The 16,118-nt window shown below is 29.1% G+C and overlaps 1 protein-coding gene across 1 annotated transcript in view; it reads left to right on the top strand.

The window, feature by feature from the left end:
- Positions 1 to 16,118, top strand: part of LOC107456645 (ectopic P-granules autophagy protein 5) — a 172,244-nt gene that overhangs the window by 73,054 nt on the left and 83,072 nt on the right. Inside the window, exons 21-23 of the mRNA XM_071187258.1 lie at positions 6,895 to 7,119; positions 10,960 to 11,193; positions 13,646 to 13,803. Coding sequence (XP_071043359.1) covers positions 6,895 to 7,119; positions 10,960 to 11,193; positions 13,646 to 13,803 — 617 coding nt within the window. The remainder of the gene's footprint in view (positions 1 to 6,894; positions 7,120 to 10,959; positions 11,194 to 13,645; positions 13,804 to 16,118) is intronic.

Raw genomic sequence — 16,118 nt, 5'->3', positions numbered from 1 at the left:
ACAGAGCTTAGTTGGTGGACGAATACCTCTTATCAGAATACATTCAACAGTTGTAGTTGCCTACGATGCTCACTGACCTTAATAATTTTAAACACATATGGGATAAACTTTGATGCACAATTTACTGTTGAAAACCAGCTCTAATGACCATCAAGAAGCTGAAAAGTGCCTTGCTGCAAAATTGAATGCAATTGCCACAGGGATTGATAAAGACCCTGGTAATTAGTATGAAACACAGATGTAACTGTTAGAGGCAATCATACACCGACGTGTTTTTCTCTCAATGATAAGGTGTTGTTCAGTTGCTGTGCTGGACAAGTGACTAGTTTCCTTGTTTAGGGTACAGGTTGTGCCCATTTTTGTTTTCCCATATATTGCTCTTGTATCAGTTGATATTTTGGCCTGGTTTAGTTTTATATGCTTTGTTAGTTTCTTATATTGCAAAAACAAACTTTGTCCTTTCAATTGCTTTCACCAGTGAAGCATGACAATTCAATGAGCTTTAAAAAAAATTTGTACTTACAATGTATAATTTTTAAATTTGATTTTAAATTTCATCATAAATATAGTGTTAGTCTGCATTCACTACTCTATACCACAAATAGTTTGTAAGTTGTACCCCTATCTCTTGAAAAGAATTCATGTAGTTCAACAGTTTTTTTTCCCACTGAAGCAGAACCAATAGAAAAAAGTATGAAACTATGGCACACAAGTCTGTGTGCAATATATATTTCTTGGTTGAAGTAATTAATTTTAAGTAAGCTTTTATACATATAAAATTGCTTCTTGCATTTTATCTAACATTAAAACCGAACACCAAAATTTAGTTTAAAAAAACTGATATATACTATCAGAATAATTTACAATTAATTTATTAAATTTTTAGTCAAAATTATGATCTTGCTGTTTAAGTTTAAAAAAATTGCATTTTTTGAGAGCTTATGTAATAATCTTTTAAAGTACATTATTTTTCCTCTTTTACTGCCAAAAGTTTTAAAATTTTGTTTTTTGTAAAATTTTGTTTTTGATAAATTTTTTCTACATTATATAATTTTAAAACCAACAAATTAGAAATAAAAGCAAACATGACATGTTAAAGTAATAAAATCAAAGAAATACAGTCTCATCGTTCCCCATTCCATCAAGCTCTCTTTTTGGTAGACTAAGGTCAAGGGTGAAATAGACTGCCTAGACGTTTCAGACGATGGGTTTATTTTAATTTTCTTTTTCAAGTTAGGATTTTCAGTTGATTGTGTTGTAAGGTTTTTCTGTTTATGTATTGATAAATATTAAAAATGAAATGTTTAATCCTTACAAAAGTTGTAAAATCTTCAAAGGCAAACTACTTCATATACCTCTTACTATAGAAAATATTTTTACCCTTTTGTGAGTTACAATACTTTTCTTCAGCAAGAACTTTATTTTACGGATTGATAAAAGTGGTTGAAGATTTATTAATTTAGACATCTAATAAGACTCAATAAGTTATTTGCAACTGATGTTCTACCATTAATTTTATGAAATCTTGACTGTAGTAGAAAGAAATATCAGAAGACTGATAATGATCTAGTAATAGGAAGAAATACTAGAGATCACTTAAAAAAAGTTTAGAGCGATAAAATCAATTTTTTTTTCTCACAAATGTGAGAAAAGTTTGTTCAATTCTTAATAAATTTATTTCACAAAAATTTCCTGTTGAATATCCTTTTCTTAGGCGCATGTAGATCAGATTAGATTTAGAGGATGGGCAGCTCTAGAGAGCAGGGCACATCAACCAGAGCTCTATTGTACCCAAAACCCAAATCATGATTAGCAAGCAAGCCTTATAGCTAAAATAAAGTTTAGCAGACACCTTACAGGAACATCTTGCAGTTCCCAGGTCTTCGTGCAGTATTGCGCTAAATGCTCAAATCTTTGAGCAGATTAGACCTCTCAATCACATAGTATATGTCGTGAAGTCTCCTCTTCAAGATGACAACCTCTACAAAGAGGATTAGTTTCAATAGCCATTACGTATAGGTGTCTCCTGAGGATACAGTGTCCAGTGAGAAGACCAATGATTTTCTTCAAACTGTTCCTGTTTAGCTTAAGAAGCTCTTTTTGACGTACAGTGGGATAGTCACGATTCAGCTCCTTAACTTGTCTCGGACCGTCATTGCTCATTGGTAATTTTGCCATGGAGCTTAAATATAAATGCTGAATGATGTGGGAGAAATTCTCAAGACTGGTTCAGGGCCCCAGAAAATCAGACTGGAGCCAGCTCATGCTTAAGGCGCATGTAACAAGAAGATTATTCCTCAGCAAAATTTCTAGCAGCAAAATTTTATTTATTTTCTGATGTGAAAGCTCACTAATTTTGATTTAAAAATAATAGTGCAAATGTAATGTGGTACAAAGTATCTTCCTGATGAATGTGGCAGAAAACAAAATCTGTAGCACTAACAAAACAACTTTTGACTTTGATGTTTGTTTCGCATAGCAGTGCTGCATCTAACAGAGCTTTCAACTTGATCAGGAAAAAATAGACTGTTTTTCATTCAACTCTTAAGAGCTGAAACTTCATCTTCTCTCTTTATAGAAAAAATGAGAACATGAATTGAAATCTGAAATGTTGTGGGGAAAAATGTGCAGTTGCTCAAATGAAAAATGTTAAAATGGCAATATAAAGGGTTAGTTTAAATTTGACCAAAAAGTAGAACATTGATTCGAAGTAATCAATTCAATTTTATCATTTCATATTAAAGTATTAAATTTTAGTGAAGTATATTTTTAAATTTGGTTCCTTTGCTTAAGTGTTTATTTTATTTGATAGTAAAATTTATGTATTACACAAAGGCCCACTCTACTATTTTTAATGATAGATTCCCAAATTTTTTACTGTCTCTTGATCTTCCATAGTAAGACTTTTTTTCCCTGTTTTTTCATCAAAAAAAAATGCACAAATTTTTACATTGCTTTTTTTAAAAAGAATCTTACATTTTCTCAAAAGTATCTATTTCTTTGCTCAAAAGCTGACTTTACTTAAGTTCTCAATCAATGTAATTTTTAAAAAAAAATCACAATGTGATTCATATTTACGCAATTTTAATATAAAATACGATAATTGTGATTTCTTCTCAAAATATTTAAAATTCATACATCAGTCATATTTTTTTAGTGATTTCAAAATCAAACATCATGTTTCTTATTCACAAAAATTATTTCTATGGATAGAAAGCAAAGTAAGAGTTTTGTATCTAACTTGCATTCCAAAACATAGTTGTAACATCCAAATTCATGGCTTACATAGTTAATTAAAAAATAATCATTTTAGAAAATTTTAAATCATTTTCCTGAATCTATTTTTATTTATTTATTTTTATTACTTCAGAATGATCAAAGTGTGTGTTAATCTGAAAATCTATGTCTTAGTCATCTATAGTGTTTTTCAGTGTTAAAATGTAAGGCCTTTTTTCATAAATCCATGATCACCCCTGTTACTGGTTTCTATTGCTTCTTGTTCCATGGTGTGTAGCGTTTTTAAAAGTGCTTGCAGGTGTTTATAATAGATTTTCGTTTTTTGAAAGCCCTTGAAGGTGCTTTTTTCATTGGGTGTTTTTAAAAAGTGCTTAATTTTCTCTTTTCAAAAGTAACATTTTCGAATAGGTAATGTCAATTTTCGCCATGTCTTATGTAAAATCGTACTTTTTATATTATTCTGTTCAACTTTTTTATAATTCATTCAATTAAGATCTATTTTGATGTACCGGTGATCTTCAGATTATGAAAGCCTCAATCATTTTACATGTTTGATGAAATACTTGCAAGTCCTCATGTGCGTCTACTGAGCTGAGTTTGGTGAGATTATTGCACTCTCATGTGTAACTCTGCTGCATTTTGCAAGATATTCTCAATTTTAGGCTTCATTTTCCATCCTCTGCTATTGAACCAAAACGTCTCGTGATCATTTTATAATGCCTAATATAATCAAGAAAAGAGTTCTTTGTCAGAAACTAGTTACTTTATCATGATCATGCAAAGAAAATTATTTTGTATTTTATTAATGTATATAAAACTTAAAAATATTTTTTGAGTGCTTAAAAAGTACTTGAAAGGTGCTTATTTTTTGTTGAAAAATTTGGCTACGCACCCTGTGTTCTCAATTCAGTTATTTCAATTTGTTGTTTTTTAATTTTGCATTTTTTAGAATTTCTAATAATTTATTATATGTTTAAACCAGTGATGCTTTTGACATTTTCATTTTTACTGCTTCCATATGTTCACACATTTTTTATGCAACTGTGGTTCAGGCTAATCTCCCTCCTATCAAAGAAAAAAAAAGGTTATATGAAACATCATTTTTCACCTTCTAATTCTCGATAGGTTGATGTTTTGGTCCATAAAAATCAGATGTTTTCTTTTTTGTTAAGGTCTATTTGTTAGTAGGAAATGGAGTGAGGCATTTGCTTAGTATGTGCATGGTCATTTGAGAGGTTTAAGAAAAATTATAATTTTCTATGTGCAGTACAACAAGTGGATTGACAAATTTATTGCTTCAATTTTTTGTCTGAAAAAGCCATTAATCCGTTGAATATATTTCGTAAATTATATCCCATTTTTTTTAAGGATGGCATGTATAATAGCATTTACACCTTTATTGAATAAAGTTGCGCATACACCTTATAATTGCGCTAATTTGAACTACATGAATGTCAACTGTATATTTCTATGCTATTGTACTTCTGATAGCCAGTTTAGAAAGTTGGCACCTCTAAGTATTTCAAAAATATTTATTTTCAACAAATTATTGTCCTGCAATGACACACCAAGCATTGCAGAAATGTAACCCAAGAAATGGCATTTCAATAGATTATTTTCATTTTTAGTGCCAATGCATTATAGGTTTTTTAAATTCTGAGTGAATAATCTATATTTGCCTTCTAAGGTTTTTACATTCTTAAGTAGCTGTAAATATTTAAAGAATTAACAGTCTCACTTCTTTCTCAGAAAAAAGATGTTTGTATACAAAAGATGTTTGTATGAAAGTCTTTTTTGCAATATAGTAGGGCAGTTCTTTTAGACCATTTATTTAAGCAAAAGGTAAGTTGTATGACTATCTCAGTTTTTTAATGAAATAAATGGATATCAATAATTATGGATTATATAAGCTTTATTTTACTATTATCAGTAATACCTACTGGTACAAAATCACTTGATTATGCACTATATAGCTATCATCTGTTAACTGTTTTAGAGTTGATAAAGAATGTTTTCACAGAAGAAGTCTGCACACATTAGAAATTATTAAAATTTGAAGTACAACATGGATTTAAAATCTTATATCTATATCTTATTATTCTTATATTATCTATTATCTATACTTTGCAATTTAAGTAATGTTTTCTTTCATTTCTATTAAACATTTTCTTTTCGTTAAGAAAAACCATATTGAACATCCTCATATAACAAAAAGAGCTAATGGTTTCACATATTAAAATAAATGACAAAAAAAGGCAAGATAATTTTTTGAATGAACATGTACTTGCCAGGTGTATGTGTTTCTCTTGAAGCAAGCATTTTACTTTCTTTACTTAAAATTGTAATGTTTCACACATTCTAATCTTATTGCAATAGTTATTCTTCACAGTTATACAATAGAGAACCATTTATCCGGTATCCAGATAACCGGGAAAAATTTTGCTCGATTTTCCCGCCATTTTAAACTAGAACGATTTTAAGCTAAAACGAAAAAAGCTGAAATTGGACTCATCCTTGAAGTTGTAGAAGAAAATGTAAGGAAGGGGAAATTTTTTTTCCCCGTTTACCCAGAGAAGCGTCATTTCCTCCGTGACCTTGAAGGCAGGGAAGGGAGGAATGCTTTATTTTTTCCTTTAGGCCGTCAATCAAACTCAAGGGTGTGGCATGCTGATTTCGTTTTCTGCTTGATTTACGACGGGGGTGGGGAAAATGCATTGCATGCATATCAGTGAGCAGAAAAAGAAAAGAGAAAAATATATTTATTTGACATCGACTAATAAAAATAAAATCTTTTTCTTTTGAATAAATTCTCATTCTTTGGAAGAGCGGTATCAATTGCAAGTTTTTCTTGGTGTGGAATCACATCTGCTGTAATTAAAAATCTTGTTTTTATCAACAAAAAAAANTTTTTAAAGCTTCTTTCCACACAAAATGTCACCCATGGTTTTTAAAAAGCCATGATAACAATGATTACATAGTTAATTACACAGGGTGCATAGCCAAATTTTGAATAAAAAGTTAGAACCTCTTAAGCACTTCTTGAGCACTCATGAAAGATTCTTAAACTCTTCATTTCTAAAAAAAATATAAGGGGATATTTCCTTATCGTTATCTGTAGGGCCAACTACAATCACCAAATCAAAGTGCCAAATAGATTTTGAACTTTAAAAAAACAAGTAGGTGCTTGCCTGGGGGTGGATACGATTCAAGTTGGTCACTTTCTGTGATTTTTCTTATTTTTAGTTTCTCTAAGGCCATTGCTCAATAGCCGCCAAAACTTGGCGATTATTCTGCAACAGATCACGATACAGAAATCTTTCCAAATATGATTAGGATATGTGCATGAGGGTTCGATAAAACATCGATTAACGACACTTTTTGGTCGATCCAGAAAACCGGGAAATTCAGATATCCGGGATAGCGATGGTCCCGAGCATCCCGGATAATTGGTTCTCTACTGTATTAGTATGTTGATTGTATACCATGCAAATTTTTTTCCATCTTATGCTAATTGCTAATAAATTCATATTCAGTTTTAAGCTTGACCTTTTAATTTTTATGTATGCAGATATAATTTTATCTAAAAATAAGAATTTTTTTATGTTTCAGTATTAATTACTTAATTTGTGCATAAGTTTTTATAAAATTATTTTTTAGCATCAAATTGCAGAAGCTGGTAGTTTGACAATTGAATGTGCTTTACCTCTTTTAAAACTCTGGATCAAGCTTCTGTTAAAAGTGTTGGCCCATCCATCATTGAAATCATGTATTAAAGGTTATTCAAAACAAATACATTATCTTTTAGATATTGTTTTGCAAATAGCTTTTACGGACTCCTATACTAGAGACAGTATTTTGGATCTCCTTTATACTCTTGGTGCTGTAAGTATGTGCCTATTTATTTTGTGCAAAAATTAAAAGTGCGGCAGAATCTCAAAAATCCAAATTGCTTGGTGTTATGAAAAGGCAGGGGTCTGTCCAGGCCGAATTTACTACCGTTTAGCGGTACCTTCACAAATTCAATTTTAGGTAAAACGGTAGTTTCACGAGTTCAACTTTAGGAAAAGCGGTAGTTACACAAAATACTTTTTCTTAAAATTTTATTTTTGTATCCCATAAGAAACGATAAATCTATATTTTTACCATGTTTTTGTATTGATTTTTTAATATAATTTTGAATTTTTCACAAATTATGTCTAAATTTTCACAAAATAGGTACCTTTCAGAAAAACCTAGACAGGCTCCTGAAAGGATTTCATCGCAACAGGAAAATTTTGAACTGCACAACTGAGTACCTAATTACTCTTTGATCTGCCAATTCCACTTTTAATTTGTGTCTTCTTACCCATAAGTTTTTGCCTGTAATTGTACTGTTTGCCTGTAAAAGTTCTTAATCGTGCAATAGCATTAATACCTGCGAATTTGAGTAAAAACTTTTTAAACCCTTAACCTATGAAGATTTCATTGCAAATCTAGGTAGTTTTCTAAAATGCTTTTCTGGCATTGTTGCAGTGAATTTCTTTGTAGCATTTAAATTCCCAATGTCTTCAATACAGTAGTATTATGACATGCAAACTGAGTCTCTAGTCGAGCAATTGAGCTTCACTTTTTGACATGCTTGGTTCATGATGATTTCATCAGAAATCCATATGGTTTTGTCGTGCACTTTTAATGAAGTTTTTACTCCAGGCTTCCACATTATTACAAAGTCGCTTATTTTTTAACATAATAGTATTGCGACAGATAAACTTCCACATTTTTTTTTAGTTCAAAATAGATTTAGCTCATTTTTTTTTGCCATGACCTAAAAATAATTGCCTGATTTTCTAAAGTTTATGGATTTTTGAGGTTACACTATACTATCTTATTTTCTTGACATTATGTGGTTTTTAAATATTTTATGTCTACAAAAGCTTATGGTTAGCTAAAATATTAGTTCTTATTTTTGTGTGCAAATAATCATCTAATATTAGGTTAAATTTTATAGAAGCACCAGTTAAGCATCCCCTCAAAGTTTGACAAAAAATGTGTTTTTTTGTGAGGAGGCAATTAAACAGTAATGATTGTAAAATACCGATAATAATCGGTAAAATAGCAATATCAGTGATATGATGTATGTCAAAAATACTAATAATAATATTCATAAGAAATACAAATAATGTATAAAATCTTAAAATTTCATTCAATAGATTTTTGAAATATAATTACAAAAATAGATTTCAGAAATGTGTTTAACTCTTAATAACCACATTTGTGATCTATTTTGTTTTCATGAAAAATGTCAGCACGTTATGACGCATGCAATCAATGAGCAATAAACAAATAAGAGATAAATATAAAATTTAACATATTAATTACAAATTTATTGAGTAAAAAGCATGCTTTCTAGTTAAAATGAAGTTAAAAGTTACCGATGACCAATTTCATTCCTGCATTAGAATTTATAAAATTTGAAAAAGGTTCTTTTTTAAAAAATAATTAAAATTACTGTCAAAAACTTATATTTTAAATTTTTTGTTAAAACAAATGGTGTGGTTTTTTAACATGTCGCTTTTATTTATTAGAAAATTAAGCTTCAATGATATTTAAATTAGTTACAACATTAGAATAATGTGTGATTTGTAAGAAAAAATTGCTTTCTTTGAATTATTTTCTATTATACTTCTATAAGATGCTAGTCCTAGAAACCCAAATAATAAAAGCTTATTATTTCATTGATCATTTGTTAAATGCAAACTTAGTATTAGAGTAATATACATACATTGTATCTTTCTGTTCTACTGTTCTTTCAACCATTTTCTTTCTCCCCCTCTGTCACATGTTCTCCCTTTCCTCTTTACATTATTAACTAGGACTGAGTATTAGAGTAATACACATACATTGTATTTTTCTGTTCTACTGTTCCTTCAACCATTTTCTTTCTCCCCCTCTGCCGCAGGTTCTCCCTTTCCTCTTTACATTATTAACCAGGAATAAGACAAACACTCTTTGCTTCCCTGAAAAAGAGAGTAAAAAGAGGACCTTTATGCTAAACCATTATTTCCCTCATCCTCTTGAATAATTCTTAGAAAGCAAAGCTATTTTTTTACTTTCTATTATTCATTCCCTTTGCCCTCTTTCTCCCTTGTATTTCTTTTTTGTTTCATTTTTATTATCCTGAGAGGGAACTTTTAAATTTCAGCTTGACACAGTTGTGATTGATTAATAAAAACATCTTGTCAAAATTTGTAAGAAATCCACTTGTTTGGACCACTTGTCCAAATTTTTTGAAATTGCAGGGAGGCATTTCATCTAGTTGGGACCCTTGTTCTGCATATTATAGTAACAAGACACTAATCTAAATTATCTAAAAACACTTTATCTAAAATATAGTACACTAAATAAAATTAAATGTTATCTCTTCTGTCTTAATGTTTATTACCGGATTGTGCTCTTTAGGACACTTATCAACCTCTATCTAGATATGCACTAATTGGTTTTAAATACATTGCCCAAACTTACCAGAGAGCTTGAGTACTCATGAGATAAGTGCTAATTTGTATGTGTTTATTGATACTGCATTTTCTCAAAAATAAGGGAATATAAAAAACCCGAGTTTTTAGGTGTTCAAATATATCGAAATAGCCAATTCAGTCACATTCCAGATGGTCAAGCTTATATTGCAAGTATGTAAAGATATTTACGTACACAAATAAAATTAATAAGATGATTTCACTTATTTTTTAAGATGTCACAAAAAGTTCCTTTTTTTTAAATTTGAAATGATTTAAATTTGTTCATGACAATGTAATTTTTAACTGATTAATTAGCTATTTATGATTTTGGGAGTAAAAACCAGCTTTGAAATCCATTTTTAACTAATTTCTTTTTTCCTATTCTCTACTAAGTGGTTTTGTCTGTATGTTGATGATATATTATACCCTTGTGAATAATGTTTGCTCTTAATGATTAACTGAAATATTTTAATTAAATTCTATTATCAGTGAAAAATATTTCAAATTTGTGATATCTTTATTAAACCATAGAAAGTTTAAGGACTTCGTATAGTGATCCATAGCACATTATTTTGACATACTGATCACTATCTGATAAAATAAAAAGTTTTAATTATCAGAAATTTACATTGTTTCTATTGGAGGCAGCCACTTTTTTTTTTTATTCTTCTCTCAAAGTTTAAAGAGTTTTCTGGTCTAGAAATTTATAAGGATTGAGAATTTATTATATCTTGTTTCAATATTTTGTACTTTGAGTTAGTTATATGTGGGTGAAACTCTTTTGCCTGGAAATTATGTGATATAGTTGATAACTATATTGATAATGATATTGATAATGATATTATGTGATAAACACAATCGTCAGACTGGTCGTTCTGCATTGTTGAGGCTCTTGGAAGGTGCAGGAGACAATCTAGCATTTTAATGATGACTTGTCAAATGATAATTTGTTTCGACCAGCCATCGCTGGGAATCGAACCCGGATCACCATCGTGAGGCCAGTGCTCTTATCTCAATCTAAAATGAGAAAAATGCAAAAATTCAAATTGAAATTGCAAAAATTCTACAGAAGTATCATTACTTATTGTTACTCACATTTACTAATAAAATTTGTATCTTAAGGTCTGATTATTAGGAACCTTTTTCTCAAATTGTTTTTCTTTATTCAGTACATTAAATATCATTGCAGGTGATTCTTGTTTCTAATCTTTTATTATTTCATTTTCAGATTCATTTGTCCGATAATAACACTGCTAACTCATCATTTTGGAACAAATGGAATAAAAATAATGACTCTAATTTTTTTTCAATATTACAAGAAGAAACATCATCAGAATTTGCATGGTTAGCATTCAGTGTTATTTGGTCTGAATCAAAACAAGAACTTATGCAAGCTTTGTGGAAAAGAGTTCAAAATGAAATATACAATGATGATAAAATCAGTATTTCCCTAGCCATTAAAGTATATTTTTATTTCATTTACCTTACTTTCATATGTGATCTCTGTTATAATTGTTTTTTAACCTAAAATAAAATTGCTCCAGAACTTGAGAAGTAATTACAAGTCCTCTATTTTAAGTTGCTAAAAAGTCTCATGATGACTATAAATATTCGCTGAAATGTTGTTCATAAGCAATCACTGCATTTTTATAACAATTATTTGAAAATATATAGTATTACCATGCACATACTATCAAAATCCTTTGAAATTAATGTCATTAAAATCAAACTTCCAGCTTTTAAATTGTAATATTGATTTTGTAAGTTAATTTTTATTTATTGATTTCGATAATATTTTCCAATTTTAATAATAAGTTTTATTCTGATAATGTTGACTATTTTCAATAATGCTCTTATTTACTATTTCCCAATTGTTATTTTGTTATGTTCCCAACTTTATTATATTTTTATAATGTTAGATTAAAATTTGTATTCTTATTTAAATTCAGACTTATTTAGGTCAGTATTTAAAGATATAAGAGGGTGATTACACAAGGCTTCTATGCCACTAATTTATTAGTTGAAAATGTCTACGTTAGACACAACTTATATAGATTTATCAAGCTTGTAGGGTCCAAGCAGGGTGAATATTATTTTTAAAAAAAACTTTAAGATGCTTTTTTTTTAGTTTTTTTTTTAAAGGCACTTAACGGTGCTTAAATTTCATTGTACTTCAATAATACAGTATAGTTACATGAAAACATAATTTTTTTACTATATTCTTCAATTACATTATCTGGAAAAAAGTATCTGAGCAGTCAATAAAATCATCGGCGTGTGGGTTTCGATGTTTTTAATAGTTTGACCTTTAGGTCCAGTGCTAAATTCCAAGATGTATGTGATTATTCAGGACAATACTGCTGTCAGAACTCCATGGCAATATGTCAGGAAGGCCCATTTCTCTTCCAGTAGGGTAACTACTCTGTTCACACATAAAGATTTGGACAGTTGTGGTTTTTCAAAGTGGTTATTCGAAAACTAGACTAGCTTTCTCAGAGCACTAATCTAAATCTCATGGAATACCTTTAGGACAAATTAAAACCCTGATTTTGTAACCAACTGAATTGCAAATACTTACTGCACACACATCAGCTGTGATGCATGCCTAGGAATCAATTCCTGTAGCCACCTGTTAAAAGACTGCAAATCTCTCCTGACACGTGTAAACTGTCAATAAATGCAAAAGGGGGACCAAAAACATAGTAATATATGCCTCAGAATTCTCTGAGGTCACACCACTGAAAATCAGGATATTTTTGACCAGATAGTGTAATCACTGTTATTAATATACTATCAACAATATCTATAATTTATTAGCTATGTATATCATTCTTCGTTAACATTTATGTCATAAGACAGGGGTCTGCCCAGGCCTAATTTACTACCGTTTAGCGGTACCTTCACAAATTCAACTTTAGGAAAAATGGTAGTTTCACAATTTCAACTTTATGAAAAACGATAGTTTCACAAAATACTTCTTATTAAAATTTTATTTTTGTATCCCTTAAGAAACGATAAATCCATAGTTTTACCATATTTTTGTGTTGATTTTTCAATATAATTTTTAATTTTTCACAAATTATGTCTAAATTTTCGCAAAATAGGTACCTCTCAGAAAAACCTAGACTGACCCCTGTAAGAGTTGTTTTTTCCTCATTGAATAATTCTTTATTTGGAAGCAAAATTTCTTATATTCAGACACATTATAATGAGATTTTTTATATCTTAGAGAATTTTATACACAAATTTTTCTTCGTCTTTGGAGCCACAATTTCAGTTTCAATGAGTATCAAATTATGAGTTTTTGTAAATATAAATTTTTAGATAAATCTTGCTTGCAATAATTCTGAAACACTGCAGTAAGGCTCTTTTTGATAAGGTCTTATTTTTGCATGAAATAGGGTTTGTGTTTGAATTGTTATTACCTTGTTTGTTTGAAAGTAAGCTCTTAAAACATTATTTTTCTAGTGTATTACATTGTAATCTTTCTTTTTTTTAAATTCTTGCAAAGATACAGTTGCATTTTTTCCTTAATGCTCTGAAGATATCATGTTACTGAACTAATACAACTACCCCTATTTTTGAATAAATAGGGATCATTTAAGATTCCCAATTTTTGATTTGTCTTAGCTTTTTCTTCTTATTGCTGAGTTGGTTAAAATGTTTGTCCTTTTGATTCTTTACATTCATTTTATCTTATTATCATTTTTAACTACCTGATGAATAATGGCACAACCATTTTGAAACATATAGTTCGTTTTATTCTGTTATATGGTGTCTTAAGAGTTACATATTTATGTATTTCACACAAGGTTTGTATTTCTTCAAAGAAACATTGTTTTCAAAAATTTATAAATTATGTTGGCTTATTCTACTTATTTCAGTTTAGTGTATAAATATTTTTCTTTATTTAGAAGTCAGCTCTTTTTCTAAAAATTCCACTTCCAACTCCAGATGTTCTCCCAATTTATAGATGGAGTAAACAAATAATAGCCACTCCTGTGTCTCACCCATCTTTGCCAATAATGTGGCAACAGTTCTTTCTACTCTACTTTCAAAGAATTTCTTTAGAGTAAGTAAATCCAAAGTACACTTTTATTATATGTTTATTCATTTTTGTTTATATTTGCATACTAGATACACTAAATCATTAGATTTGTACCCACCGAGAATATCGGAAAAACCGGGAATTGTCAGGGAAAATGAGATATGATAAAAAAGTAAGGGAAATTTTTTTTTTGCCTTTAATTTTCCCCAAAACTGGGAATTTGACAACCTATCAAATTGTGCGATTTTACTCTACCTTAATTTGTGCTTGCACAATAGGGGATTTAAAAAATAATCAACTTCTTCCGATTATTCTTAAGCGTTTCCTGGAGTGATGTCAAATGAATGTCCTAGTTAAGTAACTTGAAACTTCTGCCTTGAAAGTATTGACTTGTTAGGTTTTTTTTTAAATCCACTTTTGTGTCTCAATTTTCGCCATCCTTAATTTATTTTGACAAATTAGTACTTTATAATTTCGGATAATACATTAATTATTAGAAACAAAATATTTTTTATTGTCTACTATCATTCTTGATATTTTTCTATTTTTTACTACTACTATACTATTGTCTACGTCATTGTCTTTTATATACTACTATGTTTATTATCTGTTAAAGTAGCAATATTTTTATTAGGGAATTCTGATTTCTCAGAGTTGCGGTATCATTAGTAAGTTTTGCCTGATGTGGAATCACATCCGCTTTCGTTAAAAATCGTTTGCTTCATAATATTTTTTTCTGTTTGGTTAAAAAAAATAAAAGCTGAAGATTATTTACACATAAGCAATATTTTATGAAGCAGATTGCTGCTTTCTCTTTTTACTAGTGATACATTTCAAGATTACAAGATCCAAAGATAAAAAATCAATAATTATTGATCAATTATTCTTCACATCTAATTTTTTTTATCTAATCTATTATTAGTCTTTTATTACTATGTTGGTTGTATTCCATGTAGATTTTTTTCCCTCTTATGCTAGTTGCTGATAAATTCGTGTAGTGTTTTTAGCATGACCTTTTAAGTTTTATGTATGCAGATATAATCTTATCTAAAAATAAATAAATATTTGACATGTTTTAGTATTTAATTACTTAATTTGTGCATAAGTTTTTTATTACATTTTTATTAAATTCGTTTTTAGCGTCAAATTGCGGAATCTGGTAGTTTTAACAATTAAATGTGCTTTTATTGAAAGAATTTTTCAAAATAAAATTATCATTCCCTGGTCACAATAAAATTTGTACTTAATGAAAATTAGTTCTTCATATTTGTAAATTTTATGATAAAGATTTTATATTTTATTCACTTGATTGCATTATATCCTTTGTCCCAGGTTTTAAAATCAAGTTAGCACTTTCAACTTTCAATTCCGTCTGTTAATTTTTAAGTGTGGTTCTTATTTAATTTGATTGATAGGTTATCATTGTATTTTAGAATTTTCTTTTAATTAGGTATTAAATATATCACGTTTTTCATTCGTTATGTTTTATATTAATTTGGTGATTTTAATAAATGTTTTATATTTTTTTTATTAATTTCTCATTTTACCATCATCTATATTATATAAAACGCTAATATGTATGCATCAATAAAAGCGATGATATTTCTTTTCTTGCATTGGCAACAGTTTTCATTTTTAATTGAAGGCCTTTTGTACAAATCTCTAAACTTTTTTTCGTATTTATCCACATAATTAAGAAGTTGTGAACTTATTACATAAACACAATAGCATTTGTCCTCGATTCTAACCAAATATGGGTGTGCCACATCTCCGATTGTCACTGAGAAAAAAACGATTGGTTTGTTTTGAGTTCTGAAATAGTTCCTCTTCATTGGCAGAAATGAGAAATGTTATGCTATTGCTATTTTATTTTGAGTTGAGCGCTTTACTATTCCATGTTTTGTTATATTATTAGATGCCGTTTTATTATTTCATATTTTAAGTTAAATTTAATGAGAGTTAAATTATGAATCTTAAATTGATAAAAAAAAATTTAGATTTAGCTAAACCAGTGTATAGCCACGGTCAGTTATATGTTGGTCAATCAAGGGTGAAATCCTTCAATTCTATAAGTGTTATATTGCCAAATGCCCAAATTAACAATTGTGTTTTTAAAGAAATTCTACAACTTCTATCCAGCTACTTCTACAACTGCTTCTTGAAGAACTTGGCTCATTGATTAAAAATATTGTTTTAATTTTACAGTACTAACTTTACTTCTACTTACATTATTGCTATGACCCTCTTTCATTACATTTTACAACTTCATGCTAAATTTGAGGACTTTAAGTTGTTTTGTGGTTGAATACTGACATTTAGAAATGTGTACATAAAAAAAA

This window comes from Parasteatoda tepidariorum, chromosome X1 (genome assembly GCF_043381705.1).
Source record: "Parasteatoda tepidariorum isolate YZ-2023 chromosome X1, CAS_Ptep_4.0, whole genome shotgun sequence".
NCBI classification, from domain to species: domain Eukaryota; kingdom Metazoa; phylum Arthropoda; class Arachnida; order Araneae; family Theridiidae; genus Parasteatoda; species Parasteatoda tepidariorum.
The sequence above is the reverse complement of the archived record's forward strand: the minus strand, read 5'-3'. Positions and strand labels throughout refer to the sequence as shown.